Genomic DNA, 22,032 nt, shown 5'->3' with positions numbered 1-22,032 from the left:
ACGATTTATAACAAAGAAAGAGGAGTACAGTGATTTATAGCAAAGAGAAAATTCATTAACTCAAGTCTAATATTGCTAACATCGACTATTATATTTCTTTTTCTACATTCCAATTACATTGATTACCATACTCCTAGGTGCCTGAGGATATGGAGGCCTGGCGGCAATCAGCTCAGCAGTGAAACCCTTCACCAACATGATTTTTATCTTTAGAAAAGCCCTATGCTAACTAAGACTTTTAAAATACTCCAAACTCTCTGTGCTGTTTATGATTGAGAGGTTGTAAACAATCATGTGCATAGTAGTAGGAGTGTGGATAATCCTGTCACACAAGCTAGACTGCCAGCAGAGAGGTTTGAGCTGAGCCACTCCTTTTATATGCAGGAGACTATTAACTGGAGCTCTAAGTTAATTTTCCAGAGAAAGGTGGTCGGGGATAGCCCCTGTTAACGTCAGAAGAGTGTAGTATAGCAGACAGTAAACAGACCGATTTTGGTTTTGGGGTAGATGCTCGGGCAGGTCCAGGGTGGGTCCCTCGAGGCCTGATTTGCCTTTGCCCAGTCAGGTCTCTTCCTCATGACCTTTGCCATAGGTGGGATCTCCCGTGCTGGCTCCTGGCATCTCCCCCTTTTTTATTTCTTAAGACAGCCAGATGTAGTTCAGTCACGAGCTTCTGAATGCTCTATCAAAGAATCCTGACAATACAAGGAAGAATAATTATGAGAAGTAAAATTAGAGCTCCCACAGCAGCATAGCTAAAGACAGTAGACAGAATGTTTTTTCCTGAAATAAAGTTAGAGAATGTATGAAAAAAGTCATTTGCAACTCCTGCGGCAGTAAAATCTAATCAGGAGTGTTCCATGGTCTGTATCTGATTATGAAGTTTCCCTAAATCTAAACTAATATCTGAGCTATTCCAAACACCTGAAATATGATTTTTAATTTTCTGCCAATTATAATCTGTCTTGTTTACTTTTAGGGGCGTTACATATATCCACCGATAGTTGGCATGACAGGACAATACCAATTTTGTTTTTAATGCCTGTAGTTCAGTCCCAATATGTATTATAGCTTCTTCTAAGGCATCTACCCTCATTTCTAATTTTCTATCTATAGCTTCCTGTGTTGCCAGCCTAAAGAAACATTTTTTGACATAGTATCAACATATTGAGCAGTATGTACTTGTTGAGTCAATGATATTGCTACCACAGTAAGAGAAGTAATTGCAGCTATTAAAGCTGATATCCCCAAAATAAGTAAGCCCACAAACCGTCATGATCACATTAAGTCTTGTAAATGTTGCAGCACAGCAAGACCATAGTTGTCATACCAATAAGTGGTCATAGTCACAGGCACCATAAGATAGGGTGGGCGTTGCAACACCACAAAAGAACAAGCATCATATTGAGGGGTCAAACAAGATCAGAGCATGCATTGCTTACAAGACATTACACTAGGTTCACCTGAATAATTCATTCATATATTAAGTCTTCCAGAATCATTGGTAACGAGAAAAACAGGGAGAGGGTAAACAAGCTAGAATAGAATAAGTAGAATCATTTTCTGGGCAAGTTAAAGTAACAGGAGCAGTAGCGGCAAGTGCTCTCCCAAATTTCTGGCTGCCAAAAGGTTTATTTTTAGCTGTATAAGACAGCATGGGGGGGAACAAATTGATCATAATGCCATCTAGTGGCAGATAATGGCCAAGGAACAGAATCTGCTTTCCAATTTTCAATTCTATCGGAGTCAACAAGGATGGCGCTTGGGTTGCCACTTGGATTTGGGTTGCTCCAATCCTGAATTGTATAATTTCTACCTCCTGGAATTCTGTAATCAATTCTCAAATTATAAGTACAAGATTTCCAAATCAGATACCCTGAATGATCATCTATAGTGTTCCATATGACATCTGAGGGAGCAACCTTATTACAATTTGGATAATCTGGCGGAGCTTTAAGAAATAAGGATTTGTAGGGGTCAAAGACCCCTGGCATATGAGCTTGAAGTATCCAAACTGACTGATGCCCTTTAAATTTAAGTTTTGAGGTTGCGGAGTCTGTCAGAATTACTTTTTTAGAAGCTCCAATACATCCCTCTTTAGTGGGAGTAATAAAGTTTCCTGTATGACTAACGGGAAAATCAAAGCAAGCAGGAAGATCATCTGTTAATCCTCTGAGGGTATAATTGAAATTCATGGGTATTTATCTTTCGTATAGGAAGCATATGATCCTCCCAAAAGAAGAGGCTGGTTTGTATGGACTCATATAGGGTCACTGGTCCAAGTAGCTACTTGGAAGGTCGGAGGGTCTGGCAAATATGCCTAATATTTTTCTGGAGTGGGAGAGGAGGTGCTTACCTGGCAAGATAGTAAGGCAAGCATGGCAAGAAGCATTTTCTCAGGGAATGTTGAAGATCCCTAAAGAAGTTATTCCCTGTGCCTGGTGACAGAGCATCTTAATTTGTCCCCAGGTGGGTATGGAGGCTTGCTGAGTTGCCTGGGTAGGATGTCCTGGCACCTTCCTGCAGGGTAAAGGATTAGGGGGAACAATATTTTTTATATGGAGTTGTGGCATCTGTCTGGTGAGTGGGTCCACTTCCTGCTCATCTGGGATCTCTGGTGTCAGTCATCTCGAGGTCAGCGGGATCTTCCATATTGGCGGAGGGGGTAGAAGTAGAAGAGGCCCTTTCCTTTTTTGTGGTCATGGCAGTGGAGGAACCAGGTGTCTGGGAAGCTGTGACATGACGAATCAGTCTGCCTAGAACCCAAATCGGAGAGTCTGCGTCCTGTGGAAAAACACAAGCATATCCTCGGCCGCTAGTTAACAATGGGTCAGGACCCTTTCATTGTCTGGAGAGGAGTTCTTCAATTTCATCAGCGGCTTTGCATTCTGTTGCTCTGGACACCAATGATGAAGCATTGCAGTGGTTCCAGACGAATCAACACTCAACACTATTTATTACAAAGAGAGCATGTGTAAAATCTGATGGGGCAAACTATACCTAAATTCCCCTTCCTTTAATTTTTGAATTTGTATTTTTAATGTTTGGTGTGCTCTTTCTACTATAGCTTTCTACTATAGCTATCCCTAGGGATTATAGGGGATGGCTGTATTATGCTTTATTGAAACTTTGTACAAAATTCCTGGAAAGACTTAGAAGTGCAAGTGGGGGCATTATCAGATTTTAAAGGCTTTGGCAGACCCAGATATGAAAAACAAGTAAAGAGATGTTGTATTATATCTTTATATGCCTCTCCTGTGTGAGCAGTTGCAATAATGACATGAGAAAAAGTATCTACAGTTACATGAACAAAGGGCAATTTTCCAAAAGAGGAGACATGAGTTACATCCATCTGCCAGAGTGCATTAGGTCTGAGACCGCGAGGGGTAACCCCCATAAGGAAACTATTTATAGTATGGGACAGTGTGAGCAGGAACGAACAATCTCTTGAGCTGACTCTCGAGGAATTTGAAATTGATATCTTAATGCAGTAGCATTTTGATGATGAAGTGAGTTAGAGGCTCGGGCTTCTTCAAAAACAGAGGCCACTGTAGCCCTGGTTAGTGTATCTGCCAAGACATTTAGAGCATTTAAAGGTCCAGGCAGTGCAGAATGAGCTCGAATGTGGCCAATGAAGAATACTCTGTTTCTTTTCCAAATTTGCTGCTGCAACTTAGTTAACAAGTGAAATATAGTACTTTTGTTTTCTGGCAGAACTGCAGTCTCAGTGTGTGGAAACAGCCTGACCACATACTGAGAGTGAGAGTAAAGGTTAAGTTCCTCCTCTGGAAACATAACAAAAGCCTCCATAACAGCTGTGAGTTCAGCTCTTTGAGCTGAAGTTTCTTTAGTTTGTAAAATTTTAAGCTGATTTTTTGAAACTATTTTTTGTAACCCACAAATGGGTAAGAGATGTGAAGGAGCAATTCCCGGGGAGGAGACTTGCCCAGGGTCACACAGCTCTCTGTGGACAGAGTGGGGCCAAGTCCAGACCTTCGGACGTGGGTATGTAAGGGAGGGGAGTGGAATGTGATTTTAATAACCCAGAAATTTCTAGGTTTGTCTCTACCTTTATAAACACACAGATCTAATCTCACGCCCCTCTTGCTATACTGATATATCTACAGTTTGGCTTCTTGTCCTTAGATTGTAAATCCTGTATCATCATGCAGGTGTTGTGCAGCAGGGCCTGCATCTCCCCACGTGGTCTCCCGTCCTTCCTCTCTCAGGCCTTCGTTTTTCCCCAGGACCTGGCACTGAGCAGGCACTCAGGACAGGGTGGGTGATGAAAGCTGATTCCTTGTATCTCAAAAGAAACCGTTTGCCCCCATCAGCCCCCACACAGCACCCAGGGGCAGACTCAAGGTGGCCAGGCCACAGGGAGGAAGGACTCTAGCCCCTCTTCCCTCCTCCATCCTCTCAGCTTTCTTGAAATTTCCCAAAGGACTGAGCACCCACAACATACACTTTCCTTCTGGGGTTGCTGCTCATGCGTCAGGGGTCCACATCCCAAGCTGAGACCACCTGAGCAGGTGGCTACCTCACTCTGCACTGATTAGGGTGCCGGGGGTGGGAGGAAGCCGTCAGAAACACGTGCCTCCACATCCAGGCTCTGTCCCTCGGGCCATGACCTCACCTCTCTGAGCTTCCATTTCCCTTCTTTTGTCAGCTAGAGACAGTCAAGGTTTGCTCAGACAGTTGTCCTGAGGATGGGGAGATGGGCGGGCATCCTACCCCCCCCTGCTTACCCAGGAGTCTTCCTCTGGCTGAGTGTGAACAAGATCCAGCTGTCCTCAGCTCTGCAGATGCAGCTGCCTTCTGTGTGTCTCTGCAGTAAACCACGCACACCTTCTGGTCCCGGATATAGTTGGAGAACCAAAAGGGAAGTGAAGCCCTCGCTTCTGAGTGGCTCACGTTACCAACACCCTGCCCACCAGGCCCCGCCCAGACGTATTGCCACCCTCCTGCTTCCCCCTTAGAGAAACAACCCCAGCCCCGACATCCCACGTCCTTCTGACACAGCCCACCCTGCCTCGGCTCCTTGAAGGAGACCTGCCACCAAAACACCGAGAGTCCCTTGGCCAACCACTCCCCCACCCCATGGCCATCTTTCCACCCCCTCAGCCCTCCCCACCCACCCACTCACCAGCCTGCCTGCTTTATTCACCTTCATGCCAACAGCAAGTGGTACAGTTCCAGAACATACCAGCTCCTCACCACATCCTGATATATTACTGCTGCCTAGGGTCACACTGGGACCCCACTCCAGTACTCTTGCCTGGAAAATCCCATGGACGGAGAAGCCTGGTGGGCTGCAGTTCAGGGGGTCGCAAAGAGTCAGACACGACTGAGCGACTTCACTTTCACTTTTCACTTTCATGCATTGGAGAAGGAAATGGCAACCCACTCCAGTGTTCTTGCCTGGAGAATCCCAGGGATGGGGGAGCCTGGTGGGCTGCCGTCTATGGGGTCGCACAGAGTCGGGCAAGACTGAAACGACTTAGCAGTAGCAGTATCAGGGTCACATGCACGTGGCTTCTAGGGTTTGTTCATGCAGCTCCTTCTGCCGGGACACCTGCTGCATCGAACCTGGAGAAATCATACTCACCCTGTAAAGCCAAAGTCTGGCATCACCTCCTCTGAGAAGCCCTCCAGGACCTCCCCTAAAGAGTCCCCTGTCCCTGATCTGCTCCCTTGGTACCTGGGAGAGGGGCCTATGCTAACCCCTCAGTCTCTGTGCCCATGCCCCACCCACCTCCTTTTGATCAAGTCCTTCTAGACTTGGCCCTGCTGACAGGCACAGAACTAGTGCCTTCAGGTCCCAGCAACTCGCCTGAGGAGGCCCAGCCTTGGCGGTCAAGGTCATTTGGTTGGAAGCCAGTTTGTGGGAAGGGCTGAGAGCATGCTCTATTTTCTACCCTGGATTATTTCTAGTTGCACAGTTTCTTTTCTCAAAATGGAGGGCTTTTGGAGGAAGGCTGGTGACCTGGCACCTCAAAAGCCAACAACAGAAAACCAGTCTCCTTTTCTGCTTGCTTCCTGAGCAGAGAGCCACAGTGTGTGGAGGGCTGAGCCTTAGCCACCCTCTGTGCAGGCTCTGTCCACGTCGTTCCTGTTGTGGTCTCACATCAGCTCTAGGGAGTGTCGGCTCCATTTTTCAGATAAAGAAACAGAAGAAAAGGTCCTACAGCCTGAGAGTCCTGGTGGCCTTTTCTTCTCTGCCCCCACCACAAGGGGCAGCAGTGGGGCTGGACCTCCGACAGAGGCCCACCTGCTCTTCCCTCAGGGGTGCTTCATCCCAGAAAATGGCCCTGGTCATCATGGTCACCTTCCCCATCTTAGAGGGAGGGACAGAGGAGTGACGGGTGTTACTCCATGAGGATCACACTCTACGGTTTGGTCTGACAATTACCCTGGAACGCAGACCAGGAATCTGACCTGATGTTTGCAGTAAGTTAGCTGATGGCAGGGGCGAGGAGGGGGCTTTCTACCAGCAACTCAGGGGAGGAGCCAAGATTGAAACCAAGGTTGTCACTGCCTATTGTAAACACCACTCCTTGTTTAAAGTTCCTTTTTTTTTTTTCTCCTTTAAATCATTTTTTCCCCAGTAAACTCCCTCCTACGGATTCTTCTCTCTTCCACTAGCATGAGTTTATCCGGAAGTTAAGCAAAACCACCCTGAGATGTAGAACTCAGCTAATCCAGAGGAACTGGGTCCAGCTGTCATGAAGGTCCTCTGCTGAGAATACCTAAGAGATGCCAGACCATCCTGGGCTCAATAAGGCAAGCTCATCAGAGAGCAACCATGGGTGCTTGCAGACTCAAATCAAGGTGAGGATTCAGCAAGACCTAAATCCAGGGACATGAGCTGAGACCACCCCATTTGGAGATCCTAAAGATTCAATGATGATAAAATTGGGCTCCACTTGACCCCAGCGTCACAAGAGAAGTACCCCAGGATGGATACAGCAACCCACCTGCCTGTCCTTGTCCCTTTTTATAGGATCAGTGGGAGTGAGTAGGGAGCTTCAGACTGAGCATGTGACCCCGAGAGCTTTAGAGTCATCAGAGTTGCTGATGGAGATGGGCACCAGGGCGCAGAGCACAGGGGATCCCTTCCAGCTGACAGAGCACAGGGGATCCTCTCCAGGCTGACAAACCTCAGGGAACTGGTCTCGGCACTCTCTGCCAGGCTGCTCTCATCACAATAGCCAAAGTGTGGAAGAAAGGAAAATAACATAAGAAAGATTCTGTCTATACATACCACAGACTATTACTCACGTGAAAAAGGAAGAAAGTTCGTTTTTAAAAATATTATTTTAAAAGGAGGAGAATTTAGACACACGCTACAGCCTGATCACGCCTTGAAGACATTGTGTTCAGTGAAATAAAACAGTCACAAAAAAACTTATTGTATTTTTTCTGTTTATTAGGTTTGCAGAGTAGGCAAATTGATAAAGACAGAAAGCAGGGTGGTGGTTGTCAGGGGCTATGGGAGGGGGAGGCGAGTTCCGGTCCAGTGGAGTCTCAGGTTTCAGGAAGAAAGAATATGGAGATGCATGGTGGTGATGGCTGCACAGTAGATGAATGGATTTGATGCCACTCACCTGTACACTTAAAAATGGTTAAGTGGTCAATTTTACGTTGTGTATATTTCACCACAAGAAGGAAAAAAGGAAAAAAACCCCATCACAAAGGACAAATATTCTATGATTCCACTCATATGAGGTCCTGAGAGGAGGCAATTTCATAAAAATCAGGGGTACACTGGTGCTTGCCAGGGGTGGAGAGGAGGGAGAATGAGGTATTAGTACATAATTAGGACATAGTTTCATTTTTGATGTAAAACAATCTGTGGATAGATGGTGATGCTGGTTGTACAATGATGTGAGTGTCCTTAATACCACTGAACTGTATACTTAAAAGTGGGTAAGATGGTAAACTTGATGATTATCAAAAATTAAAACAAATTGTTGAAAAGCTGAACCTTTGTGGGAAAACATAGCAGCACCTAAACACTTTACAGTCTGTAAAACACTTTCACACTCAACATCGTGTAAGCTACCACAGGCCTGTGATGGAAACATTTACTATCTCAATGTCACCTGGCAAAACTAAGGCTCAGACTGCTCCCAAATGGGGAAACTGGCAGGTCGGTCTGTTTTCTGGACTATGCCATTTCCTTAGAAGAAGAAAAATCCTTCAACCTTCCAGTAGTCTAAAAAATGTACTTTCCTTCCATAAATGCTCCCTGTTAGCTTGAGATGAGTCATAAACATGAATTACCTCTTGTCCAAAGAAGCGAGCTCAGAGGCCTGAGTCCCTAGGGGCGACAGAGAGCTGAGTCTGACGGGGCCAATGGGGACCCTCTGTGACTGGCATCAAGTGTCAACTCACTTCTGGAACAGCCCCACCTCAGGGGGAAAGCTGCCTGAACTCTTCCTCCACAGAGAGTCTGGGACCTACTCTGCTGTGTCCACATCTCTCTGTCTTCCATGAGTGGGGGGAGATTTGGTATCATGCAGCCCTCCTTGATGGAGATAAAATGGAAGCAATGACAGACTTCATTTTCTTGGGCTCCAAAATCACTGTGGATGGTGACCGCAGCCATGAAATTAAAAGACATTTGCTTCTTGGAAGAAAACTTATGACCAACCTAGACATCGTATTAAAAATCAGAGACACCACGTTGCTGACAAAGTCCCCTGCAGTCAAAGCTATGATTTTTCCAGTAGTCATGTTTGGATGTGAGAGTTGGACCATAAAGAAGGCTGAGCGCTGAAGTATCGATGCTTCTGAACTGTGGTGTTGGAGAAGACTCTTGAGAGTCCCTTGGACAGCAAGGAGATCCAACCAGTCCACCCTAAAGGAAATCAGTCGGGAGTATTCATTGGAAGGACTGATGCTGAAGCTGAAACTTCAATAGTTTGGCCACCTGATGCGAAGAGCTGACTTATTTGAAAAGACTCTGATGCGGGGAAAGATTGAAGGTGGAAGCAGAAGGGGATGCCAGAGGATGAGCTGGTTGGATGGCGTCACCGACTCAACGGACATGACTTTGGGTAAACTCTGGGAGTTGGTGATGGACAGGGAGGCCTGGCGTGCTGCAGTCCATGGGGTCGCAAAGAGTTGGGACATGACTGAACAACTAACTGAACTGAACTGAAGAACTGATAAAAAATTTCAAAAGGATAAATATGTAGATAGACACATGTATAATGGTATCACTTTGCTACACACCTGAAGCTAATAAAATATTGTAAATCAACTATACTTTAATAAAACATGGAAACAAACAAGTCACTCCCTACTGAGTTCAAAGGTGAGTTGATGCTGGAGAAGTAGGGCTAGAGACCATCACCAGGGGGAAACCCTTCTTGCTGAATATGAGACCCTGGGGAGGGCGATAGAGGAGCCCCTGCTACTTGTGCAGGATCTCTACAATCCTAACTCTTTGGCTTTCTCCCATTTTCAAAGCTCCCCTATTCCTGGCCTCTCATTGCTAGTCTCCCTGTCTCTCCCTTATTCTTCCCTCAGTGTCTTCTTCAGTCCAAAATACGTGGTTTTTCCTCTTGACCCTGCACATGTCCCTGCTCCCTGCATTGCTCTAGGGGTGGCCCAGCCGGGCCCTACTGCAGACTCTCATAGATCCAGGTGAGCTTCTCCAACTTCCTCTCCAGCTCCTGGGCTTTCTGCCTCATGTTCTCAGCTGATGCTGTCTTTGCCCCCTCCTGCAAATCCTGTGTGTCTTTCACCAGGGAGTACACGTCCAGCCCTATGCATACACCTGAGAGGACTCCACTCCCGATGCGGGCTGCTCTAGTCGCTGCCAGAGGTGTGCCTCTGAAATTTCTTGTCACCTGCTGGGTACTTTGGACAGAGAGTCGCCCAGTGGTTATGAGGCGCTGAGCAGTGGCTACTAATTGAGGGTTGCGTCTGGCCACCTTGATGGCTTGAATATGCTTCGCAAAGTCTTTAACTTGTTTGAGAAGTCTTGCAGAGTTTGCTGTGGCTATGCTAAGGCACTTGGCCTGGGTTTCTGCTGATGACGTGTTTACAGTTTCCACCACCATGGTGGACAAACTTGTTACAGAAGCTGCTGCTCCCAGCCCTAATCCAGCGGCTGAGAGTCCCAGACTGAGGCCTGCTGTAGAGGGTGCCAGAACCAGGCCCAGGATGCCCAGGGCACCAGACGCAATACTGGTGGAGGAGGCTACCACATTGGAGATGGTGCAGTTCCTGTGCACCTTGTCAACATTGTCTGCGAGCTCATGGAGCTTTTTTATCTTCTCCTTCAGCTCCTGTTTTACCTGAGGAAACTCCTTCAAAAACCTCTCCTTTTTCTGCTGGTATTTTTGGGACCTGTCTTGGTCCTTCCCGTCCAAGATCATTAGCTGCTTGATCAGACATTCACTGAGTCCATCTGCCTCTTCCCTGTAACAATGAACATTAAAGTCTTAGAAAGACAGTTTGCTTTCCTATGAAACAGGCTCAACAAGCTCTATCCTGCATAAACCACAGAGATTTTATTGTAAATCACAAGGATTTTACCAACGTAAAAATTTTTCCAACCTTAAACCCTCATTTAGATATTGTTTGTGCTTCATGTACTTATTCAATCATGGAATAAAGAAGCAAAGGTCACCTTAGGAGACCTTAAACTTAAGAGAGATATTTGATAAAGATACCTGAAAGGCAGACCAATACCATCACTTCCAGAATGTGTGTAAAATGGAAACTTCACAGATAAACAAGGAATTGGGATTAGAGCAGAAAACCTTTGAGGAGTCCACTTGATCTTTGCTCTTGGCTGCTAGAATGTGGTACCTAGGCCTCAAGAATAGTCTGGCTGATAGGAATGCCTCATCTGCCTGGGACTTTGGCGACTGGACAGTCTGACAAGTAGAGATGTGGTGGGCCTCTGGGTCACGTGGTATCAGTTCTGACCTCTGGAGGAGCTGGGCGCTAGGGCAGTAGTCTGAGCTCTGGGAGGGGCTGGAGATGACAGGTCAGGGTAATGTGCTGTTAAATGGGGTGAGTGTCCCTGGCGGGCATTGCTCCATGTGTCCTGCCCCACTGAATCCAGGACAGTAATGCATCCTGGGGACAATGGAAGCTGCGTGTGTGCAAACTGCCCAGACTCTGCCCTGTGGCTGATAGGAAACTGCATCCTTCCCTGTAATAAACCATAACTGGGATCCTGAAGCTTTAAGTCAGTCTGTGCATCCTTCTATGGAGTTCTAGAATCTGAGGGTGGTTGTGGGATACCCCAAATTTGCCCTAGACGGGAAATGTAAGGACAGTCCTGGGACTGTGCCCTCATACTTTTCTGATTGGCTAACTGTGCATCTAGAATTTATTAGTTTTTTTAATCAAAATTCAGCTAGAAGGATCCTTAATGATCATTTTGCCTGGCATCTGCTCTCACCCAAGCCTGATACCCTTGGCCTTCTCAGCAGAAGGACACTGGGTCTGTCCACTGCCCATATTGACTGGGAAGCAGGAGATGTGCTGTGCGCCCTGTTCCCCGTGGGCCCGCCAGCCCACCTGACTGACTCCTGAGCCAGCACCCAGCACCCCTGTCCTCTCAGGGGTCACATTTTAATTTGTGACAGCTTCATGAGCCTGCACCCCAAGGCTGTGTGAAACTTTATGGAACTTCCAAAGATTCAAGAGACTTGAGGAAACGCCCATCTGATTCGCTAAGTTTGAAGAGACTGGCATTTGCACAGCTGGTGGAGGAAGTGTTTTCCTCTTGGGTGGGGATGGGTGAAGCTCCTCAGAATCCCTCAAATGACACACAATCGCAGCCACTTCCTGTGACCCTGGAGGGCTCCCTGAGCCAAACAGCCGTCCACTGTCAGGACGCCTCCACATAGACTAGAAGAGGGTCCCAGATGGAGTGAGAATCCAGGTCCCAGGCAGGGTGTGGAGGACACGGTCACCTAGGGCCCTCTAGCTCAGCTTGAGGGGATCCCATCAGGAAGGGAAGAAATGTTCCATCTCCCACTCCCAGGACCTCTGCTAGAGTCACAGCCCCTTCAGTTCCTTGTCCTTGGGGCCTCTTCTCCTCACTCTAGTCCTGGCCCTGCTGCCCAAGCCTGCCTACTAGTCCTCCAACATGGACCCTCTGCTCCACCCTGACCGTTAGGTCTGACCCTGGTCCAGGCCTCTCTGAACCTTAGGACGAGATGAGTGCACTTGGTTCCCCACCTCTGACCCTGCAGTTCACTCTGAGGCCATCACTACAATCCATCAGATTAAATTGCTATTCCCACTGGACACATAACACATAACAAATCTGAGACTCAAAGTCTTAAACCCACAGGCCCAGAGTTGGGCAGGGGTAGATCCAGGATCCCACCAGGTCCAACCAGTTCCCTTCCAGCCTCTCTGCCCTATTGGCCAGCAGGAACCTGCAGTATTGGTATAATTCCTAAGATGGGGGTGAAAGAGTTTTAGAATGCCGGGAACACAAAATGGTGTTTGGGTCAGGATTTTCTGACTTGAGCCAAAGGAAGTCCTTCCTGGTTCTCATCTCCAGGAAGAAGGTCCCTGATTCTTCCCAACAAGCTTATTTTAATTTAACATTGACTGAGCACCTACTCTGTGTCAGCAATCATGAAAAGCACTTGTGTGCCCGATCTCAGTGTCCTCACAGTAAAACTGAACAGAGGATGAAGCAGAGAGTAGTTCCATAACTCATCCAAGGTCATATGACCTGCCCTTCCTGGCAGGTTTCGTCTCTTCTCAACCCAACGTCATTCAATGCCAACAAATAACACGGAGGAAACATTCCATATAGGATCTTGAGGAGGAACATCCTCGACCCCAACTGTAGGATCTTCTTGGAGGAAACTAGCCTGGGAGAATCTTCCTGGGGGCATGTTGGTGACATTCCTGGTGTACCTGCATGGTTACCTGGACAAACTGGCCTTGGTCACAAGATTCTCCCAGGGTTCATCTTCAGTGAGCAGGGATAGCAGTTCTTCCAAACTCATATTCTTCTGGACATACTCAAAGACATCCTTATAAAAGCTTTGGCTCTCTAGACAAGAAAATGAAAATTGAAGATTCAAATAAGCTATGGTGTGATGTAAATGGTATCGAGTATAAGTGGTTAAAGTTCACCTTTCTGAGCAGCATTCATCTGGCACACTGTTGATGGATTTCTCTGGGGTCTCAGGTGGACTGTATGCACCGGCCCCAATTCATAAGTTAACGCCCAGACACACCCATTCTGCAATGACTGTATTAGATGATAGGGGGCTTTAAGGTAGTCATTAGGTGAAATGAGGCCTTCAGTGTGGGGCCTTAATTCAGTAATATCAGTGTCTTTTTTAAATGAAGAGACGTCAGATCTCTTCCTCTCTCTCTCTTCCCTGAAGTACTAAGTGTTGTTAGGTTTTCTTTTTCTCATGCATCACTAAGGGCAAAATGAACTCAGGGCTCACATGGAGGGAACCCACAGCACTAGATCTGTGTGTTGACTGCTTAGGGTGCTGTGGGTGGAGGAAATAACTGAGCACCTGGGGGTCTGTGGGCTTCCCTTGTAGCTCAGTTGGTAAAGAATCTGCCTGTAGTACAGGAGACCCGAGTTTGATCCCTGGGTTGGAAAGATCCCTGGGTTGGAAAGATTCCCTGGAGAAGGAACTGGCAACCCACTCCAGTACCCTTGCCTGGAAGATCTCATGGACAGAGGAGCTGGTGGGCTGCAGTCCAGGGGGTCACAAAGAGTCGGGCACAACTGAGCAAGTAACACTTACTTAGGGCTTCCCTTGTGGCTCAGCTTGTAAAGAATCTGCCTGCAATGCGGGAGACCTGGGTTCGATCCCTGGGTTGGGAAGATCCCCTGGAGAAGAGAAAGGCTACCCACTCCAGAAGCACTGTGGCTTGACAGACAGCGCAGGAAGAGCGGCCGAGAGGAGCTACCCCACATCCAAGGAGGGGCAGCTGCATGGCAGGAGGGCTGAGGGGAGGTACTCCCCATTCAGGTCAGGAGGGGCAACTCGTCCAAGGTAAGGAGCAGTGGCTGTGCTTTGCTGGAGCAGCCGTGAAGAGATACCCCATGTCCAAGGTAAGAAAAACCCAAGTAAAATGGTAGGTGTTGCGAGAGGTCATCAGAGGACAGACACACTGAAACCATACTCACAGAAAACTAGTCAATCTAATCACCCTAGGACCACAGCCTTGTCTAGCTCAATGAAACTAAGCCATGCCCATGGGGCAACCCAAGATGGGCGGGTCATGGTGGAGAGGTCTGACAGAATGTGGTCCACTGGAGAAGGGAATGGCAAACCACTTCAATATTCTTGCCTTGAGAATGCCATGAAGAGTATGAAAAGGCAAAATGATAGGATACTGAAAGAGGAACTCCCCGGGTCAGTAGGTGCCCAATATGCTACTGGAGATCAGTGGAGAAATAACTCCAGAAAGAATGAAGGGATGGAGCCAAAGCAAAAACAATACCCAGCTGTGGATGTGACTGGTGATAGAAGCAAGGTCCGATGCTGTAAAGAGCAATATTGCATAGGAACCTGGAATGTTAGGTCCATGAATCAAGGCAAATTGGAAGTGGTCAGACAAGAGATGGCAAGGGTGAACGTTGACATTCTAGGAATCAGCGAACTAAAATGGACTGGAATGGGTGAATTTAACTCAGATGACCATTATATCTACTACTGTGGGCAGGAATCCCTCAGAAGAAATGGAGTAGCCATCATGGTCAACAAAAGAGTCTGAAATGCAGTACTTGGATGCATCTCAAAAACGACAGAATGATCTCTGTTTGTTTCCAAGGCAAACCATTCAATATCATGGTAATCCAAGTCTGTGCTCCAATCAGTAACGCCGAAGAAGCTGAACGGTTCTGTGAAGACCTACAAGACCTTTTAGAACTAACACCCCCAAAAGATGTCCTTTCCATTACAGGGCACCGGAATGCAAAAGTAGGAAGTCAAGAAACACCTGGAGTAGCAGGCAAATTTGGCCTTGCAATGCGGAATGAAGCAGGGCAAAGACTAATAGCGTTTTGCCAAGAAAATGCACTGGTCATAGCAAACACCCTCTTCCAACAACACAAGAGAAGACTCTACACATGGACATCACCAGAGGGTCCACACCAAAATCAGATTGATTATATTCTTTGCAGCCAAAGATAAAGAAGCTCTATACAGTCAACAAAAACAAGACGAGGAGCTGACTGTGGCTCACATCACGAACTCCTTATTACCAAATTCAGACTTAAATTGAAGAAAGTAGGGAAAACCACTAACCATTCAGGTATGACCTAAATCAAATCCCTTATGATTATACAGTGGAAGTGAGAAATAGATTTAAGGGCCTACCTAGATCTGAGAGATAGAGTGCCTAATGAACTATGGAATGAGGTTCGTGACACTGTACAGGAGACAGGGCTCAAGGCCTTCCCCATGGAAAAGAAATGCAAAACAGCAAAATGGCTGTCTGGGGAGGCCTTACAAATAGCTGTGAAAAGAAGAGAAGCAAAAAGCAAATGAGAAAAGGAAAGATATGGGCATCTGAATGCAGAGTTCCAAAGAATAGCAAGAAGAGATAAGAAAGCCTTCTTCAGCAATCAATGCAAAGAAGTAGAGAAAAACAACAGAATGGGAAAGACTAGAAATCTCTTCAAGAAAATCAGAGATACCAAGGGAACATTTCATGCAAAGATGGGCTTGATAAATGACAGAAATGGTATGGACTTAACAGAAGCAGCAGATATTAAGAAGAGGTAGCAAGAATACAAGAGAAACTGTACAAAAAAGATCTTCATGACCTGGATAATCAGGATGGTGTGATCACTCATCTAGAGCCAGACATCCTCGAATGTGCAGTCAAGAGGGCCTTAGAAAACATTACTACAAACAAAGCTAGTGGAGGTGATGGAATTCCAGTGGAGCTATTTCAAATCCTGAAAGATGATGCTGTGAAAGTGCTGCACTCAATATGCCAGCACATTTGGAAAACTCAGCAGTGGCCACAGGACTGGAAAAGGTCAGTTTTCATTCCAATCCCAAAGAAAGGCAATGCCAAAGTATGCTCAAACTACCACACAATTGCACTCATCTCACACACTAGTAAAGTAATGCTCAAAATTCTCCAAGCCAGGCTTCAGCAATACGTGAACCGTGAACTCCCTGATGTTCAAGCTGGTTTTCAAAAAGGCAGAGGAACCAGAGATCAAATTGCGAACATCCGCTGGATCATGGAAAAGCAAGAGAGTTCCAGAAAAATCTCTATTTCTGCTTTCTTGACTATGCCAAAGCCTTTGACTGTGTGGATCACAATAAACTGTGGAATATTCTGAAAGAGATGGGAATACCAGACCACCTGACCTGCCTCTTGAGAAACCTGTATGCAGGTCAGGAAGCAACAGTTAAAACTGGACATGGAACAATAGACTGGTTCCAAATAGGAAAAGGAGTACGTCAAGGCTGTATATTGTTCCCCTGCTTATTTAACTTCTATGCAGAGTACATCATGAGAAACACTGGGCTGGCAGAAGTACAAGCTGGAATCCAGATTGCCGGGAGAATTACCCGTTACCTCAGATATGCAGATGACACCACCCTTATGGCAGAAAGTGAAGAGGAATTAAAAAGCCTCTTAAAAGTGAAAGAGGAGAGCGAAAAAGTTGACTTAAAGCTCAACATTCAGAAAACTGAGATCATGGCATCCAGTCCCATCACTTCATGACAAATAGATAGGGAAACAGTGGAAACAGTGTCAGACTTTATTTTGGGGGGCTCCAAAATTACTGCAGATGGTGATTGCAGCCATGAAATTAAAAGATGCTCACTCCTTGGAAGAACAGTTATGACTAACGTAGATAGCATATTCAAAAGCAGAGACATTGCTTTGCCGACTAAGGTCTGTCTAGTCAAGGCTATGGTTTTTCCAATGGTCATGTATGGATGTGAGAGTTGGACTATGAATAAGGCTGAGTACCGAAGAATTGATGCTTTCGAACTGTACTGTTGGAGAAGACTCTTGAGAGTCCCTTGGACTGCAAGGAGAACCAACCAGTCCATTCTGAAGGAGATCAGCCCTGGGATTTCTTTGGAAGGAATGATGCTAAAGCTGAAACTCCAGTACTTTGGCCACCTCATGTGAAGAGTTGACTCTTTGGAAAAGACTGATGCTGGGAGGGATTGGGGGCAGGAGGAGAAGGGGACGACAGAGGATGAGATGGCTGGATGGCATCACTGACTCGCTGGATGTGAGTCTGAGTGAACTCCGGGAGCTGGTGATGGACAGGGAGGCCTGGCGTGCAGCGATTCATGGGGTCACAAAGAGTCGGACACGACTGAGCGACTGAACTGAACTGAACTGAGTATGTATATAGCTTCCTGCTAAAGACAGCAGGGGGGTACTCTCTCTGCCCCCTTGTGATGTCTATGTCAGAAGCTTTCTCTACCTCTTTCATACTTTAATAAATCTTTATTACACTAAAGCTCCGAGCCATCAAGCCTTGTCACTGGCCCCGGATTGAATTCCTCTCGTCCAGAGGCCAAGAATCCTGGTGTCTTTAACAGCTCAGCAACAATCTCTCAACACCACCCTCACAAGTAGAAACCAGTCAGAGATGAGGCAGCTGATTACCTGAGCTTCCCCTACGGTCTTCTGAGCTCATGGTGGCAGCAGCTGGGTCTCAGAGATCTTCCTTCAGCTCCTTTTCTGGGTCGGGCTGGAAGGAGGTGATGCTTCACCCCTGGGGAAGAGAAAACAGGCTGTGGTGAGCATCAATAGTGAGCAGTGGCTGCAGGGAGCAGTGAGGGGCGAGGTCTCTGGCAGGTTCCCCTGCGATGACCACAAATGCCACTGGGGACTTAACCTGGCATGTTTCTCTGTCTCCTGTGCTCTGCTGGCTGCTAGTTAAGAAAAGTTACTCATCCTCCCACCAGCTCCCTCCAAGCCAACTCAAAGTCCTGCTCTCCTGTTGAAGCACAAGGAGAGGATAATCAGACAGGAGACAGCCATCTGGGAAGTTTTCAAAGCAATAAAACCAGGGACAGAAAAACAGATAGAGAGGGAACACTCTGGAAATTATGTGGGGTTGAGAACACTTGTGCTTACAAATTGGTAATAACTAATATTGGTCCATTGTCTATGACGTGCAGGCTCCTGAAACTCACCTAAACTTAGGTCAGCCCAAGTTTTCATGCTGCTACCAGAGCCTGGACTTGAACCCAAGTGTTTCTGATCCAAATCCCAGGTTTGTGATGACTATGCTCTACTCCCTTTAATGTAAAAAATATATAATTGTGGATGTATGCTTATTGGAAAATAACTCTTCTTAATTAAAATGATGTCTTGCTCCTGTGCTTGAGTCTCTGCCTTGATAAAGTTCCTGATGATACAGCTCCCACAGTCTGCACCCTCCTTGCTTCCAGAAGCCCCTTTATCCCACAAGAGCCTGGAGTCCCTCTGGCCCTGCCCCAAATCTTGTATCCCTCTCCTGGGCAGCTGAGGACCCCGATGGTACCCTACCCCCTCTGCTGTCCTCCCCTGACTGGTGGACTTTTAGGCTATTTCTAATTCTTTTATGTAAATAATAGTGCAAAGAACATTTTCCTTGTAAAAAACTTCACCTGTATTTGAGACTGTTTCCTTAAGCTATTTCTAGAAGTATAATTACTAGATTAGAAGGCATGAACACCTAAAAAATTTTTGTACCTAGCGCCGAACTGTTATGCAAACAAATTATAGCAATTTACATTCATACTCATAATATATGAGAGTACCCATCCTTTCAAATGTACTCATTCTCAGAAGACTTATTAAAACAGAAAAAAATGCAGATATTTTGGGATATATTTCAATTCTATTTATGTTTAGCTCAATCTGTGATATCCATTCTTTGATTAGTGCTAAATCCTACTGTTATTATAAATTCAGTTATACTTTAAATTAATTTAAAATTTTACCCATGGTAAACACATGATTATTATTGAATCAGAATATATAATATTAAATAAAAGATTAAATTTTGGATAATAAAATAAAAAACCTAGATATTTATATAGAGACTAGTTTGGTTCTTCTTGTGATTGTGCTGCCTTGGGAGATGAAGGAAGGGAGCAAATATTGATTATATTTAGCCACATTTTTAAGAGCACTTATTAACTACCTCTGCTGAGACCTGAATTAAATGATAGTAAAGATACTTATAGGCATAATAACAGCTATTGATAAGAGTGACTTGTGTTTGTGGTCTTTGCTCTGCATTATTATGTGCTGTAATACTTTACCAATGATAACTCGTATTTCATTTCATTACCCTTTGAGATATGTACATTGTATCAGTATTTACAGATAAGGAAGCTGACTCACAGATGTTACATGACTTGCCCAAGGTCAGAAGTCTTGCCCTTGGTAGACTGGATTCCAACCTCCTCACTGGGCTCAAGAACCCATAGCCTGCCTCCCCTCCCTCTGCTGCTAAAAAAAACAAGCATGGGGGCAACAGGAGACCAGATTCTTGAACAAATGTTTGAGACTCACTGGATGGAGAAGTGATAGCTGAATAAAGAGGAGTGCAGTAGAGGGAGAGAAACAGGGAAAGCATTCACAGGAGAGAACGGTCCACTGCACAGAGCCCCAGAGAGGGAACAAGATGAGAGGGAGGCCAAGGGGAGAGCAGGGGACAAGCTCACACCCTCACATCCCATCCCATATTCTCAGCAGCCTTCACTCTTCACCAGACTTTTCAGAAAGCTACAATAAGTGATTCAAAATTTCACAGCTGGTATTTCATTTCTATTCATTATTTTTTGATTTTTATCTTTTAAAATAAAAGACTATTTAAACATTAGAAATGAATCTACTTGTGAATCAATATAAAAATTAAGGTACACTGCTACAAGTTGGGAGCTGAAGCACTGAGGGGAGGATGAGGATTAATATTTCATTTTACAAAACAGGGAGTCAAGAAATCCTGGCTTCAGTTGAGGGCTTAAGAAATAAAGGAGTAAACAAAGAACTTACAATTACAAAGTTTTCTAACAGAGGGTATAAACTTAGTGATAAAAAAATGATATTAGGAGAAAGTGGGGAAGGGTATAAGAAAAAGTATACAAACAAATGAAATAATTATTTTTTTCTCAGTAAGAAAGAATAACAAAATTTTAAAATCACGAAAAAAAAAATGCAATATCTAATATGAGCTATTTCAAATCCTGAAAGATGATGCTGTGAACATGCCGCACTCAATATGCCAGCACATTTGGAAAACTCAGCAGTGGCCACAGGACTGGAAAAGGTCAGTTTTCATTCCAATCCCAAAGAAAGGCAGTGCCAAAGAATGCTCAAACTACCGCACAATTGCACTCATCTCACACGCTAGTAAAGTAATGCTCACAATTCTCCAAGCCAGGCTTCAGCAATATGTGAACCGCAAACTTCCAGATGTTCAAGCTGGTTTTAGAAAAGGCAGAGGAACCAGAGATCAAATTGCCAACATCTGCTGGATCATCAAAAAAGCAAGAGAGTTCCAGAAAAACATCTATTTCTGCTTTCTTGACTATGCCAAAGCCTTTGACTGTGTGGATCACAAGAAACTGTGGAAAATTCTGAAAGAGATGGGAATACCAGACCACCTGACCTGCCCCTTGAGAAACCTGTATGCAGGTCAGGAAGCAACAGTTAGAACTGGACATGGAACAGACTGGTTCCAAATAGGGAAAGGAGTACATCAAGGCTGTATACTGTCACTCTGCTTATTTAACTTCTATGCAGAGTACATCATGAGGGGCTGGCAGAAGCACAAGCTGGAATCAAGATTGCTGGGAGAAATATCAATAACCTCAGATATGCAGATGATACCACCCTTATGGCAGAAAGTGAAGAGGAACTAAAAAGCCTCTTGATGAAAGTGAAAGTGGAGAGTGAAAAAGTTGGCTTAAAGCTCAACTTTCAAAAACGAAGATTATGGCATCTGGTCCCATCACTTCATGGGAACTAGATAGGGAAACAGTGGAAACTGTCAGACTTTATCTTTTGGGCTCCAAAATCACTGCAGATGGTGACTGCAGCCATGAAATTAAAAGACGCTTACTCCTTGGAAGAACAGTTATGACTAATATGCTAGATAGCATATTCAAAAGCAGAGACATTCCTTTGCCAACAAAGGTCCATCTAGTCAAGGCTATGGTTTTTCCTGTGGTCATATATGGATGTGAGAGTTGGACTGTGAATAAGGCTGAGCACCGAAGAATTGATGCTTTTGAACTGTGGTGTTGGAGAAGACTCTTGAGAGTCCCTTGGACTGCAGGGAGATCCAACCAGTCCATTCTGAAGGAGATCAGCCCTGGGATTTCTTTGGAAGGAATGATGCTAAAGCTGAAAGTCCAGTATTTTGGCCACCTCATGCAAAGAGTTGACTAATTGGAAACGACTCTGATGCTGGGAAGGATTTGGGGGAGGAAGAAAAGGGGACGTCAGAGGATGAGATGGCTGGATGGCATCACCAACTTGATGGACGTGAGTTTGAGTGAACTCGAGAGATGGTGATGGACAGGGAGGCCTGGTGTGCTGCAATTCATAGAGTCGCAAAGAGTTGGACATGACTGAGCAACTGAACTGAACTGAATATGTATTAGCTATCGTGGTGGATGACTTCTCTCTTTGCACCAGGCAGGGTTCTAAGTGCTTGGTCGGTATTCACACACTTTTAGTTCTCATAATGACCGTGTCTGTAAAAAAGGAAGCAAAAGCTCAGAGAGGTGAAGCAATTTACTCAAAGCACACAGCTAGTGCTGGAGCCAGAATCCAAGTCCAGGTTCCTGTCTCCTGAGCACACATTCTCACACTATTCTGCTTCCCAATGTAGTAATATCATTTAAAGACATTGATTAACTATCTAAAGAAATAGCTTTTCCTTGGGAAGGAATGAGCAGAACCCTCCGTACAAATTGATCTATTTTAACCATATGCACTTAGGACTTTGGATTGTTTTAACTCTAAGACAGCAGCAGTCACTTTATAGCAGTCAGTAACCCACAAAATGGGGTG

The 22,032-nt window shown here is 45.5% G+C and overlaps 2 protein-coding genes and 1 long non-coding RNA gene across 4 annotated transcripts in view; 1 reads left to right on the top strand and 2 right to left on the bottom strand.

The window, feature by feature from the left end:
• Window positions 1-22,032, top strand: part of LOC120858579 (apolipoprotein L2-like) — a 148,576-nt gene that overhangs the window by 27,357 nt on the left and 99,187 nt on the right. The window lies entirely within an intron of this gene.
• Window positions 459-5,253, bottom strand: LOC120858583. Its single transcript, XR_005719896.1, has 3 exons — window positions 5,147-5,253; window positions 4,749-4,828; window positions 459-2,784 (listed from the first exon to the last, which is right to left on the bottom strand). It is a non-coding gene; the product is annotated as an uncharacterized LOC120858583 (long non-coding RNA).
• The window catches only part of LOC120858581 (apolipoprotein L3-like), a 19,998-nt gene continuing 5,374 nt past the window's right edge, over window positions 7,409-22,032 (bottom strand). For both annotated transcript variants that reach the window (XM_040234730.1, XM_040234731.1), the window contains exons 2-4: window positions 17,623-17,731; window positions 12,922-13,048; window positions 7,409-10,434 (exon numbers count right to left, since the gene is read on the bottom strand). In XM_040234730.1, coding sequence (XP_040090664.1) covers window positions 9,630-10,434; window positions 12,922-13,048; window positions 17,623-17,653 — 963 coding nt within the window. In that variant the 5' untranslated portion in view covers window positions 17,654-17,731 and the 3' untranslated portion in view covers window positions 7,409-9,629. The remainder of the gene's footprint in view (window positions 10,435-12,921; window positions 13,049-17,622; window positions 17,732-22,032) is intronic.

This window comes from Oryx dammah, unplaced genomic scaffold (genome assembly GCF_014754425.2).
Source record: "Oryx dammah isolate SB20612 unplaced genomic scaffold, SCBI_Odam_1.1 HiC_scaffold_29, whole genome shotgun sequence".
NCBI classification, from domain to species: Eukaryota; Metazoa; Chordata; class Mammalia; order Artiodactyla; family Bovidae; genus Oryx; species Oryx dammah.
Note: the sequence above shows the minus strand (reverse complement) of the source record. Positions and strands in the feature narration are given on the sequence as shown.